Here is a 14,988-nt window from a genome sequence, read left to right on the forward strand (position 1 = left end):
TTGGAGAGGTTGTGGGGAGACTGGAACACTTACTGCTGGTGGGAATGTAAAATGGTACAGAACACTTTGGAAATCAATTTGGTGCTTCCTTAAAAAACTAGAAATAGAACTGCCATACAATCCAGCAATCCCACTCCTTGGAGCATATCCTAGAGAAATAAGAGCCTTTACACGAACAGATATATGCACACCCATGTTCGTTACAGCACTGTTTACTATAGAAGTTTCCTGAATAAACTGAAAGCTTCCAAGTCCAGCGTGATAGGGACAGGGGTTTGGGGACCATGGTTTCAGGGGACATCTAGGTCAATTGGCATAATAAAATCTATTAAGAAAACGTTCTGCATCCCACTTTGGAGAGTGGCGTCTGGGGTCTTAAACGATAGCAAGCAGCTATCTGAGATATATCAATTGGTCTCAACCCACCTGCAACAAAAGAAAATGAAGAACACCAAAGACACAAGGTAATTATGAGCCCCACATAAACCAGAGACTACATCAGCCTGAGACCAGAAGAACTAGATGGTAACCCAGCTACAACCGATGATTACCCTGACAGGGAACACAACGGAGAACCCCTGAGGGAGCAGGAGAGCAGTGGAATCCAGACCTCAGATTCTTGTAAAAGGACCAGACTTAATGGCCTGACTGAGACTAGAAGGACCCCGGAGGTCATGGCCCCCAGACCTTCTGTTAACCCAAGACAGGAACCATTCCCGGAACCAACTTTTCAGACAGGGATTGGACTGGACTACGGGATAGAAAATGATACTGGTGAAGAGTGAGCTTCTTGGATCAAGTAGACACATGAGACTATGAGTGCAGCTTCTCTCTGAAGGGGAGATGAAAGGGCAGAGGGGTACAGAAGCTGGCTGAATGGACATGAAAATAGAGGGTGGAGAGAAGGAGTGTGCCGTCTCATTGCGGGAGAGCAACTAGGAGTGTAGAGCAAAGTGTATATAAGTTTCTGTTTGAGACTGACTTGATTTGTAAACTTTCACTTAAAGCACAATAAAAATTAAAATAATTTGAATTTTTTCTGTATTTTTTCCCTTTCTGTCCAGGACCATCTATTGTGACTCTGATCAGAACAGCCAGTAGTGGTAGCCAGGCACCGTCTAGTTCTTCTGGTCTGAGGGTAGATGAGGCTGTGGCTTGTGTAGGCTATTAGCTCTGTAGACTTGTTTCTTCTCTGAGACTGCTTTCCTTCTTTCTCTTCTGCTTCTGATGAGTAGATGGCTGCTCACAAGCCTTCAAGACCCCAGATGCTACTCACTTGATTAGGATGCAGAACATGAACTTTGTGAGCTATATTATGCCACTTGACTGAGTTGTCCCATGAGACTAAGGTCCTAAGCTAAAAGAGATCATTCTGGAATCGTTTTGAACTGGGAAGAAAATTTAGGTTAACGTGCTGCGGGGCACCAGCATTTAAAGGTTCAACAGAGAAAAGGAGGCAGAGAAAAATTGCCAAAGAAGTAGCAGGGATGCCAAGACTACCTCATCATGAAACCAAGGGAAACAATGTTTAAATAAGTACGGAGTGGACAATGGTGTCAAATGTTACCAGAAACCAATGAAATAAAGTATAAAAAACTGTATTTGTTGGATTTAGCTGCAGAGGTCATTGGTGGCCCCGTGGACAGCATTGCCTCCCTTATTACAACTAGTGAGGTAGAACTTACGGAGCTGCGCCCTGCACTTGCCACATATGCTGCTGTATTTCACAAATAATGGTGGTGACTGGGTTAACAGAAAAGCTTAAATATCGTTCAGTGGAGTACTACTTAATCACCTAGGGATCTTGTTTGAATGCGGATTCCGATTCAGTAATCCCGGTTGGAGCTTGAGACTCTTCCATTCTAACAAGCTCCCAGGTGACTCTGATGCTGCTAGTCCAGGAGGCACACTTTGGATCTAGGACAATGCCCTCTATGCTGGAATTGTGAGAGAGGGCATAGAGGGAATTTTCCTAGATCCAAAGTGTGCCTCTTGGACCAGTAACAGATTCGCGTGGGAGCTTGTTAGAATGGAAGAGTCTGAAGCCCCAGAACAAGGAAATACTGCATGGTTTAAAGTCAGGAAAGGCGTGTGTCAGGGTTGTATCCTTTTGCCATACCTATTTAATCTGTATGCTGAGCAAATAATCCGAGAAGCTGGACTATATGAAGGAAAACCGGGCATCAGGATTGGAGGAAGACACATTAACAGCCTGTGTTATGCAGGCGACACAACCTTGCTTGCTGAAAGTGAAGAGAAATTGAAACACTTACCGATGAAGTTTAAAGACCATACGTAGTCTTCAGTATGAATTATACCTCAACATAAAGAAAACAAAAATCCTCACAACTGGACCAACGAGCAACATCATGATAAAAGGAGAAAAGATTGAAGTTGTCAAGGATTTCATCTTACTTGGATCCACAATCAACACCCATGGAAGCAGCAGTCAGGAAATCAGATGCCGTATTGCATTGGGCAAATTAGCTGCAAAAGACCTCTTTAAAGTGTTGAAAAGCACAGATGTCACCTTGAAGACTAAGGTGTGCCTGACCCAAGCCATGGTGTTTTCAGTCACCTTATATGCATACCAAAGCTGGACAATAAGGAAGACCAAAGAAGAATTGACACCTTTGAATTGTGTTGGTGAAGAATATTGACTATACCATGCACTGCCAAAACAATGAACAAATCTGTCTCAGACGAAGTGCAACCAGAATGCTCCTTAGAAGCAAGGATGGCAAGGATGGCAAGACTTCATCTCACATACTTTGGACATGTTATCAGGGGGAATCAGTCCCTGAAGAAGGACATCATGCTTGGTAAAGCTGGGAGTTAGTGAAAAGGAGGAAGACCCTCAACGAGATTGATTGACACAGTGGCTGCAACAGTGGGCTCAAGCATAACAACAATTGTGAGGATGGCACAGGACTGGGCAGTATTTTGTTCTGTTGTACACAGGGTTGCTGTGAGTCAGAACCAACTTGATGGTACCTAACAATAACAACAACATGCTGGAATTCTTTCATTAGCATGCCTGACAGAGATTCATTCAGCCTCTTTATGAATACTTTCAAGGATGGAGAACTGACTCCATAGCAAGACACTTCAGTTATTAGAACATGTTCAGTTGAAATCTACGTTTGTAATTAAGACTCAGTGGTCATAATTTTGACCCTCTAAACCAATCAGAACAAATTTCCCTCATTCCTAAAATCGCTCTATTACATAATATGCCTTTTTTTTAAAAAAAATTTGTTGTTGAGACTGTTCATAGCAAAAAATACACCAAGTTTCTACTTCTACGGTTCAGTGACATTGACTATATTCTTAGAGTTGTGCAACCATCCTCACCCTCCTTTTCTGAACTCTGCGTGTTCTTAACACCCCTTTATAAGAACATTGGTAACACAGAGCAAGTTGATCTAAAGAATTTTTTTTAAAAAGTTAAAATTATTTTCAAAATTGTCTGTGTACATATGAAAACCCAGACCCAGTGCCGTCGAGTACATATCAGTATGTGCTTTTTCTTTGAGAAGAGAGATTCTTGGTTTTTAGCTTTTATCAGATTTTCACAGCAGCACAAGATAAAAAAAAAGGTAATAATTATAATTTCCTGCTATTTTTCTGATTTCAGTAATTATTCAGTTTTATGCTGTTTACCGTCCACATCTCAGTTATGACATGTACCCAGGGAAAATACCAGGAACCTATTGCTTAGGATTTTTTTTCCTGAACTAGATGCTATAGTTCGAATGGTGTTGAAACCAAGTGTACACAAGACAGGCTCGTTGCATTGGTGTTTTTTTTAATTTTGTTGTTGTCATTGAGAATATACATAGCAAAACATAGATCAGTTCAACTGTTCCTGCATGTACAATTCAGTGACATTGATTACATTCTTCAAGTTGTACAACCATTCTCACCCATTTCTGAGTTGTTCCTCCCCCATGAACCTAAACTCATTGCCCCCTGAGGTTCCTATCTAATCTTTGTAGTTGCTGTTGTCACTTTGATCCCATATAGATAGTTCTTAAAAGAGTATAATGCTCAAGGCAGACATTTTTATTGTTGTTGTTAGGTGCTGTTGAGTTGGTTCCGACTCATAGCGACGCCACACACAACAGAACGAAACACTGTCCGGTCCTGCACCATCCCTACAATCACTGTTGCAGCCACTGTGTCAGTCCATCTCGTTGATGGTCTTCCTCTTTTCTGCTGACCCTGTACTTTGCCAAACATGCTGTCCTTCTCCAGGGACTGATCCCTCCTGACAACATGTCCAAAGTATGTAAGATGCAATCTTGCCATACTTGCTTCTAAGGAGCATTCTGGTTGTACCTCTTCCAAGACAGATTTGTTCATTCTTTTGGCAGTCCATGGTATATTCAATATTCTTCGCCAGCACCACAATTCAAAGGCGTGAATTCTTCTTTGGTCTTCCTTATTCATTGTCCAGCTTTCGCATGCATATGATGCAATTGAAAATACCATGACTTGGGTCAGGCACACCTTAGTCTTCAAGGTGACATTTTTGCTTTTTAACACTTTAAAGAGGTCCTTTGCAGCAATTTTACCCAATGCAATGCGTCGTTTGATTTCTTGACTGCTGCTTCCATGGGTGTTGATTGTGGATCCAAGTAAAATGAAATCCTTGACAACTTCAGTCTTTTCTCCATTTATCATGATGTTGCTTATTAGGCTAGTTGTGAGGATTTTTGTTTTCTTTATGTTGAGGTGTAATCCATACTGAAGGCTGTGGTCTTTGATCTTCATTAGTAAGTGCTTCAAATCCTCTTCACTTTCAGCAAGGAAGGCTATGTCACCTGTATAAGGCAGGCTGTAAATAATGAGTCTTCCTCCAATCCTGATGCTCCCCATTCTTCTTCATATAGTCCCGCTTCTCAGATTGTTTGCTCAGCATACAGATTAAATAGGTATGGTGAAAGGATGCAACCCTGGCTCACACCTTTCCTGACTTTAAACCAATCAGTATCCTCTTGTTCTGTCTGAACAACTGGCTCTTGATCTACGTAAGGGTTTCTCATGAGCACAATTAAGTGTTCCGGAATTCCCATTCTTCACAATGTTATCCATAATTTGTTATGACCCACACAGTCAAATGACTTTGCATAGTCAATAAAACACAGGTAAACATCCTTCTGGTATTCTCTGCTTTCAGCCAGGATCCATTGGACATCAGCAATGATATCCCTGGTTCCACATCCTCTTCTGAAATCTGCCTGAATTCCTGGCACTTCCCTGTCAATATACTGCTGCAGCCGTTTTTGAATGATCTTCAGCAAAATTTTGCTTGTGTGTGATATTAATGATATTGTTCTATAATTTCCACATTCGGTTGGATCACCTTTCTTGGGAATGGGCATAAATATGGAGCTCTCCCAGCCAGTTGGCCAGGAAGCTGTCTTCCATATTTCTTGGCATAGACGAGTGAGCACCTCCAGTGCTGCATCTGTTTGTTGAAACACCTCAATTGATATTCTGTGCTCCCTTGTAGTGGATTCCCCCATTCCTAGCTCCTGGAAACCACTGATCTGCTTTCTGGAACATTATTTTTCCTTTTCTAGAATTTCTTATAAAAGGAATCATGTAATATGTAATCTTTTATGTCTGACACCTTTCACTTAGCCTAATATTTTTGAGATTCATCCATGTTTTGCCTATATCAGTAGTTCATGGTTTTTGTTTTTGTTTTCATTGATGAATAGTATTCCATTGGGTGGATAGTCCACAATTTATTTATCCATTTACCAGTTGATGGGCATTTGGGTTGTTTAAGTTTGGAGCTATCATAAATAAAGCCACTATAAATATTTACATATGCTTACAGAATCTTTGATCAAAATGTTCAGCAATAGTGGCCAGGTACCATCCAATTCTTCTGGTCTCATGGCAAAGGAGGCCGTTGTTCATGGAGACAGCTAGCCACAATTCCATATCCTCCTCCTATGCTGACTCTCCTTCTTCCTCTGTTGCTCTTGGCAAATAGAGACCAATTGTCTTGCCTTGAATGGTCATTTGCAGAATTTTATGACCTCAGATGCTATGCAAGGAACTAGAAGGTGGAACAGAATCACTAAACATGTTATTAGGCCAGTTAACTGGGCCATTCCCTGAAATCATGACCATAAACCTCCAAACCAAAGAACAAAATCCCATGAGGTGTTTGGTAGTACATAAGCAGCCTCAGCAACTACTCTTCTTGTTGTTGTTGTATATATCCCTTTTTTAAAGATGTTTTTCTTTTTTCAAAATAGCTAGAGATTACACTTGTCTTTAAGTAGCCATGTCCCACTCTTGGGACTTAATGAAATAGATCTATTTCCCTAGACTTGCTGCTCACAAAGGTCTTTCACATCTTACGTATAGGATGATTTTTCTCAACTTAAATGCAGGCCTGTTTACTGTTCCCTTGATGCTTTTAGCTCCTGGGTCCTACCTGACTCTTAAATTCTGATTTGGTTGGCCTACATTTTAGCAATCTCTCCTCAGTTTGGAAATCAAAATGTTAATGTGTGTGCCCTTATCTTCTTGCCTGGTTGATCAGTCAGCAGGGACTGGATTCAGGTGTTTGGCTAGGTATACTTAAGAGGACTAGCATTATACTTAAGAGGACTAGCATTCCACTGTCTTTTCTCCATCCTTCCTGGTATTTGGTATAGGGAACAAGGATGCTCCTCTCTATTCTTTGACACCCTACCAGCCCTCTATCTTGGAGATTTCCTCGCCACTCTCAAAGAGTGAGTTAAAAAACCCTCCAATACACAATATTGATGAAATTCATTGACGTGGTTTGGGGCGAGGACAGAATACCACCTGTCCCATTAGTTTTAGATCTAACTATGTCATAACTTATTATGCCAAGGAAGACCTATATGAAGAAGAGAGAACATTTTTTCTATCTGTACCTATTCTGGGTTCTTGTCTTTTTCCATGTCTTACCATAATGCTCCATTTGCCTGTCTTACCATAATGCTCCATTTGCCTGTCTTACCATAGAGAATATCCACGTGTTGCTAGCATATTGGCTGTATCACAGATTGAATGGTGCACAGTTTCAGGAATGTTACCTGATAACAATGGTGGACTCCCTTTTTCTTACTCCTAGCTATTTCATTCCTGGAAAGGGAGTAGCATCTAAGTATCTAACTTTTAAGAAGATGTGATTCACTGGTGTACTTCTCAGCCTCAAAGCTTGAATGTTTTCCTGGAAGGATTTAAGGAACAGGAAAGGGTACTGAGGCCTGTGAAGGTTGAAGCTCTCCATTGTTTGAGCTCCAGGATGTGAGGACGGGCTCGGTCCCATATCCTTCAGCTGGTACAAGTGGCCCAAACCTCAGGCTGACCACACATGTGTTAGCCAGGGGAAAGAAAAGTGAACCTGCCTCTCCTCTCGATCCTTCCGGAAGCAGAAACCCAGCTCTTCCATTGCATACTACTCCTGAGTAGCTCACCTACGGCACCTTGACTTTATGTCTCATTCTTCTGATACTCCATTCTCTAGAGAAGCAAACTTTCCCCTTAATTCCCAGGCGATATTTGGGACTGATACAGTTCCCATTTTACAGATGAGGAGGCTGAGAAATGGAGAGGAAATTATCACCAACGACTTAGTACATTCAAAGAGGTACCATGTGTCACACCCACCCATCCTTGATTGTTAATTGACAGGCTATTTGTATATATATGTATATATGCTGAATGCCACTTATAGTGCCTTATTCATTAGACCCTTGAGAAGTTTAGAAATAGGAAAATGTTTTGTGATTACCCTTGTGTTTACAGGATTGGTTGCTCATCTGATGACCTTGGAGAGGATGATCCTATTGGCTGGTTTGAGCTGGAAGAAGAGTGGGATGAAGCAGATGTCAAGTTGCAACAGTGCAGAATTGCTAAAGTAAGCATTAGTGAGCTGCGGCCTCCACGTCTTTACCCACGCCCCTTCTTTTATCCAGGAACCATTTCCTGAGTGGTTGTTGCATACCAGTCCCTGTGCAAGCACTGGAATCCCAGAGATGTATCAGACAGGGTTGTGACCCTGAAGAGTTCATAGTCTAGTGGGCGAGACAGTTGTCCTTCTTTAGTGGAGAGACATTGTGATATGGGCTGTGATAAAGGGACATACAGGGGGCTGTTGGAAGATTATCTAATCCAGCCTGGAATTCATTAGGGAAGGCTTCCCAGGAAAGGTGGTGTGATGCCAAGTGTTGAGAGTTGATTAAGCTGTCATCTTTAGCCAGACCAAGAAGGTGTGGAGAAGGGTATCTTAGGCTGAGAAAACAGCAAGTACACTGGCATAACTGCCAGAGAGAGAGAAAACACCATGTGTTTTTCCGTAATTAGGAAAGGAACCTTGAACCTAATTTTTTTTTTTTTTTACCTCGAGTATAAATCTTAGTAAGAAACTTATTAAATAAGAAAATTTAGAATATCTTTAGGGCTTATTACATAGTAGGTGCTCAGTAAATATTTTTACAGTTGAGTAGTGGATTCTGAAAGGCCCTTGACAAAGGAACTTTTACTGTAAGAAGCAGTTTGCACAGAAGTTAGGCTTTGACGGTGGCCTTAGCTTCGAGCAGACAAGGCTGTGTCTTAGGCTCCCAGTACATGGCTTATATGTATCAGTTGCAAACTTCGAGATGATTCCTTAGGACACTGACTGTTTTTATCATAAACCTATTTTAAAATGACTGTGCCACAGAACAAATGTTCTTCTCTTATCCATCCTCTTTCACCCTGTTTTTACCTTGAAGAGGAAGTAACATCTTTTCTCTTATTGTGATCTTTCCCAAAGCCTGACTTCGTTCAGCATTTGTGTTGTCCTCTTGTTTATTTGTTGTAGATGCTAAGTGTATATTTTATGTCCCCAGTGCTACGCGTAGTGGTACCTAATAAATTACTGAAAACATAGAAGACCTTCCCAGGAAGGCCTTCCTATTCCTCTAATCAGTATCCAGGGATTCTGAGTCCTCTTTAAATCTCTCTTGTCCCTTCTAGTATTTGATGGTGAAGTTCCTGTGTACTCGCCAGGAATCAGCAGAGCGCCTGGGAGTGCAAGGCTTGAGCATCAGTGGGTACCTGCGGCCCGCCAGAGCAGATACAGAGCAGAGCGTCGTCTGTGCTCACTGCAGAAAGGACTCTGAGGAGAGTGTCTGTGGGGCCACGCTCCTCCTCAAGACCCTTCAGTTCATCCAGCAGCTCGCCCATGACCTGGTAGTGTTTCCTCAGCTGGTAGACCTCATTCCTTTAGGAAAATCAATGACACTGTTAAGGGAAATGAACGCCAACCAGTAAAACCTGGCTGTATCCAAGCCGTGTGGTATGAGTGGGTATACATCAAATGTCATGCTGCTATGGTGATGTTGAAAGGGCAAGGGTAGTGCGGTGTTGGCATTTATGGCATTAACGAGGGCCTAAGTGGCATATGGCCATGGTTGGGAAGTCTCCTGGAATAGACCTACGGACAGATTAAAGATCCCCCACTGTGGTTGCTGGCGGTAGACTGGAGACAAACAGCAAGTTCATGGGGTTCATGCCTTCTTTAAGTCTTGGGAGCATTATTGCCGATGTTTAGGTGAGTGCTGTTTGTTTAATAAAAATACCAAGAGTACTTTTTGATTTGGTAAATAACCTTCTGAATAATGTCAGGATTTGAAATCATTTGTGTTTTTGATACTGACTTTTACAGTCTCTAATAAAAACACAGTGACAACTGACTCAAAGGAAGGTTTTTGCAGCCATCGCCACAGAGAACATGGCTTACCTCAAGAATTCAGTGGGCTTCTAGAGCCCTTTTATATGCGGTTATACTACAGTGTCCACTTTTGACCTTTATTTGGCTTCAGAGCACACTCAGAGGCTGGTGACTCAGTTTACATATGGTTGGTTTGGTCTTTGTTATTCAAGCGCTCCCATCACAGCACAAGTCAGCAGACTAGAGGGAGATGCTTCGCAGTAGCAGGTGCATTTCGCGCAGCATTGAAGGCTTTCAGCCTGCACGCAAGGCAGGGACCTAACACACTGCAGCATAGTTCTGGATGGTAATCACTGTCAAGAAAAGATGGATTAAGCTCTGTAAGCCTTCTAAAGCACGATTTAAAAAAAGATTGACTTAAGTTCAGGGTGCTGTTTTTAAGAAGTCAGGGGGTGGTAATGATGCTATAATAATGATGTAAATATTGAGCTAAAGAAAAAAGTCAGGGAGCCTTCCTGGGTATGTGTGCGTGTGTGTAGGGTTTTATATATATACCTATACATATATATAAATACATATGTATGTACATCTGCACACAGTCACACATCTATATTTTAGAAGGTTTCACACCAAGTATAGTTGTTCACAAATTTTGGCAGTAAGGAGCATCAATGAGAAGTAAATGAGGCATTACAGGTTTTTTCTAAATGTAGTTTGTTTTTTCTGGTCTTAATAATTTTTTAGGTGCAGCAGAAGGAAAGTGGCTTTAAATATAAATCTTTTCTGGATTTTGCGGGCCTTGATTTGCAGATCTTCTGGAATTTTTACAATAAATTGAAGCAAAAGTAAGTCAGCGTTTATTATAAGGTCAAAATCATTTAAACAAATCTGAAAACATTGGGTTTTGCTATCCTAAATGGGCAGTTTTTTTCTCAGTGTTTTTGCTTTCTACTAGTTTATGTTGTTCTGATTTGAAAGATTTGGCTGTTATTGAAGATAGCAACTCACATTCCTGTTAAAGTTCTTTGTTAGGCAATGTTTTCACAAACATTTTCTCATTTGATTATCATAACAACCTTGTGGGTTCAGCAAGTCAAATATTATACTAGTATCCTCATTTACAGAGGAAGAACTGAGGATCAGAGATGAATTTCCTGGCCTCATAGTTGGCAGAGGCAGCCTGGGGCTGTGTTTTCAGATTCCTGGTACAGTGTTCTTTCCATTCCATCCTTCTTCCTCTCACTTGGCATTCTTTTTACTGAGTCCAGTGCCCAGCTGCATGGCTTTGGAGGGTGTAAGAAACTTCCCCTTTCCTCTCTGATCTTCTATGTCTCTCCGTAGCCCACGGGAAGAATGCATCTATGCCCAAACTCTGCTTCTGCAGCTGCTCCAGAGCTGTTTCTCGGTGCTGCAGGGAGATGCGCCAGTTGTCTCTGAGAAGGAAAAGGCTCCAAAGCAGATCCCCAAAGGGATGGAGGCTGCCAAGGAGCTCTACACACACTTGTGTGATGGTAGGATTTGGCTTCTTGTTTAGGGTTGGGTTTTTATGTGACCCAGCACTAGTAGCTTGCAGGGACTCTTATGCAGAAGAGGGGCCCTGTGATCATACGAGCCCAGGAAAGGGGTTGCTTCTGTGGAAGACTAGTGTTTCCTTGGTCCTCTTCTGGATTACTATTGTGAGTCCAGGGTTTATGCCTTCATCAACAGACTTCTCTTCCTCCTGGTTTCTGATATCCACTTGTGTTATATTGAGGGTGTTTACTGCCATACCAGTTCAGCCTTAACTTTCAGATCCTGATGAGGATGATAGATTGAGGGGGAGAAACTGTAATGATTAATTGAGAATGAAACACATGCAACCCATTTGAAGTTTTTCTAAGGCCTTGCCAAGTCACACCTCGAAAGGACAGAGACATAGTAAAATAAAAACTGGTGTCTATAGTCTTTGCTTTAGTTAAATGTAAACAAACAAAATAATTTCCTTATACTCTCTAGCCTGTATGGAAATATTTGTTTACTCTGGTATTAACTATAAAATGAAGAGTAGTGAGTTTATAGACTAGTTATAAAACCAAAAAACCAAACCCACTTCCGTTAAGTCAATTCTGACTCATAGTGACACTACAGCACAGAGTAGAACTGCCCCACAGGGTTTCCAAGGAGCGCCTGGTGGATTCAAACTGCTGACGTTTTGGTTAGCAGCCGTAGCTCTTAACCACTATGCCACCAAGGTTTCCAGACAAGTTATAGCAGATATATAAGTAAATGGGTGGAATATATTGATGCTGATTCCATTATTCATTTTTATCAGTGGTGGATAGGGTCAGTGGAGACTCTGCACCCATGGAAATATTAAAACAAGAAGTCAGAAATACCCTTCTCAACGGGGCTGCCATCTTCTTTCCTGATCGACAGACCCGGCGGAACCATCTCTTCACCATGATGGTAATTGTTTACTTTAGAAGTATGGCTTCCATTCCTGAGGCCTGTCAGGATGAAACTTATTGGGTTTTGTTTTCTCTGAGTACATGTCAGTTTCAACTTCCCAAATGTTTACCTAATACTTATTGTATGTAAGGCTTTGTGTGGGACACACAGATATCTTAAGTACGTGACACTGCACTAAGGTGGGGGTGACATCTCTGTTTCATAACCTGTGTTGTCTTACAAAGTAGCAGTATGACTTACTTACAACCATATTTTCTTTGTAACATTTTAACTTTTTATTATGGGAAAATCTGAAAAAAAGGTAGACTAAATAGTATAATGAGCCCCAATCCTGCCTCTCCCAATGTATCCATCACCCAGCTTCAACAATTACAAACTCAGGTTAATCTTGTTTCGCCTGTAATACATATCATCCACTCCCCCCGCCCCAGTATTGTTTTAAATTGCTGACATATTTTATCCATAAATATTTCAGTATATGTCTGAAAAGATAATACAACCAAGTTTTATTCCCCAGGTGGTTCTTCTCACCCTCCTCAGACATTAGCACTGAGGGGTGAAAAATGCTTTCAGTATTCATAAGCATTGTGCCACCAAACGGAATGCCCTGTACAAAGATCCAGGTTTTTAAATTCTGAAGGAAGTATATCTATATGAAAATGAGTGAGACACATGAAAAAAATATGAATGATAATGTAAAATAGAGCAAAAAATTCTGAGTCATGTCAGGAAACATCTAGGTAAAGGAATTTTAGAGGTTCCGATGTTGTATCGCTGGTAAAACACAGGGAAACATAAGTAAGCTAAGGGGATAATTGGATAAGGGTCAGTCTTACTTATAAACGTAGTTGGAAAAATTCTAATGAAATGTTGGTGAACAAGTCTAACAACATATAAACAAAACATTGACTGAGTTGGGTTTACCCTAGGAATGCAAGGTTTAACATTAGAAAATCAGTAAATGAAATCAGAGAGGAAAAAATCATATCAGTAAATGCAGGGGAAAAAAATTAATGAAATTCAATTCTGCCGATGGTTAAAACAACAAAACCATTAGCCAACTAGAAATAGATGGGAACTCCCTTAATCTGATGAAGGAGAGGAAGGCAAAACCTACATTAAACAACGGACTTGTTGGAAGATCACTAGAAGCACTCCTTTCACAAAACTAGGAATAAGACAAGGGTTCTTACTTTCACTGCTTCTCTTCAGTCTTGGTCGCTGGGCCTAGCCAGTGCTGTGAGACAAGGAAAAGACATTTTTTTGAATAACATTTGGAAAGAATAAAACAAATAATTACTCACAGATGATGTAATTGTAGGGTCTTTTTAATTGTCTGTGTAAACTAGCAGCCAGTAGACTTACTAATAAGCATTTGATGAAGGTAACTAGATACAGGTTCCAAAAAAGACATTTTTATGTACCAACAACATCCAACTAGCAAACAATAAAAGTGTTCTGTGAGATGCACGAAGGCCTGTAGACACAGAGGGGTGAACAAAAGAAGCGTGAAATGTGGTCTCTGATGCCAAAGGGCTGCCCTCTGGCTGGGGACACCTCCACAAGGAGGAAGTGACCCCACGTGTAATAGGCATTTAGGGGAGAATCATGTTGAGGCTGAGTGATTGAAGAAAGTTTCAGAGAGGAGATAGGACCTTAGGTTGTGTTTCTGAATATAGGAGAAATTTGCATATAAACTTGAGGGATTGGTTCTCACGTTGTAACTTATAACCTTTAATTAATAGCATCAGCTGACGTGACCCCATGGACTGTGGGCAGGGCCGTATGCTACTGCCTTGCAGGAAGCATTTACCAGGCAACTGAGCAAATTATTTTTGCTAATATGTGTCCCACACAGAAAAGTAGAAAGAAGACATATGACCTCTTGAATGACATCGCTGTCTATTAACAGGGCACCCCAGCACTTTCCCTTTGCCATCCCTTCTGACAGCAGTGGTGAGGGTTATATTTTCCCTTCTCATGCTGATGAATTAAACAGCACTGCCAGCCCTTGTCAGTGCTAAGGAGTTCTCCCTCCTGGTAATTGTATTTGTTGTGACCATATCTTATCTCCCCTACCCTCCTGTGCCAGACCAGGCCCTCAGTCTTAAATCTTCTGGGAATCCCCACAGTCCCTTGAATAGCTTTAGGTAATCGCTACATTTGAATTGAATTAGCTGTGACGCTGTCTGCCCACCCTGGTTTTCATCCGGCTTCGGAACAGTGGTTAATGACATTTATGCTGCTCTAGCTCTCTGGAATGACATGGAATAGACTTTCTGAATGTACACTTTCTGGTTTTCTAGAAGAATGTCACTGAGCAGGAGCACAAGCAGTCCCTGCAGCTCACTTTCCGCTCGCTGTGCACGTATTTTAGGTAAGTTTATAGTTCTTTTTCAATTGTCAGATATTTCCAATCTTTGCAAAGTTGTATTCTTGAGATGTCCCTTCTTTTCATGTACTTTTGGAGTAACCATGTACTTAACCTCTGCTCAGCTAGAAAGCCAAGTTTCTGGAGTAAAATAATATTAGGCACAGTGGTGACTTAGTGGCAGAATAATAATCGTGTCAAGAGCTTAATCCAAGTCCCAGTCATTATAAGACAGTTTAAATCTGAACCCACTGAGGGTCTTTTAAGAGATTTTTAAAGACAAAAACTGAAGCCAAAGCTAGTTTGAGGTCCTATACTCAAGTCTAAAAACCCACCTACATTAAAACCCAAGTGCAGAAAAGCACAGAATGGGAGAGAGGCAATTTAGAGTTTAGCAACAGAGAGTGTGCTGGCGGGGGGAGAACTTGGAGATTTTTACATGCTTTGACTACCG

General features: G+C 41.3%; 1 protein-coding gene across 6 annotated transcripts in view; it reads left to right on the plus strand.

Moving 5' to 3' along the window:
- Window positions 1-14,988, plus strand: part of ZZEF1 (zinc finger ZZ-type and EF-hand domain containing 1) — a 121,481-nt gene that overhangs the window by 39,991 nt on the left and 66,502 nt on the right. For all 6 annotated transcript variants that reach the window (XM_049861233.1, XM_049861235.1, XM_049861234.1 and 3 more), the window contains 6 exons: window positions 7,807-7,918; window positions 9,019-9,234; window positions 10,460-10,560; window positions 11,057-11,226; window positions 12,027-12,160; window positions 14,470-14,540. In XM_049861233.1, the coding sequence (XP_049717190.1) occupies window positions 7,807-7,918; window positions 9,019-9,234; window positions 10,460-10,560; window positions 11,057-11,226; window positions 12,027-12,160; window positions 14,470-14,540 (804 nt within the window). The remainder of the gene's footprint in view (window positions 1-7,806; window positions 7,919-9,018; window positions 9,235-10,459; window positions 10,561-11,056; window positions 11,227-12,026; window positions 12,161-14,469; window positions 14,541-14,988) is intronic.

This window comes from Elephas maximus, chromosome 19, assembly GCF_024166365.1.
Source record: "Elephas maximus indicus isolate mEleMax1 chromosome 19, mEleMax1 primary haplotype, whole genome shotgun sequence".
In the NCBI taxonomy this organism is placed as follows: domain Eukaryota; kingdom Metazoa; phylum Chordata; class Mammalia; order Proboscidea; family Elephantidae; genus Elephas; species Elephas maximus.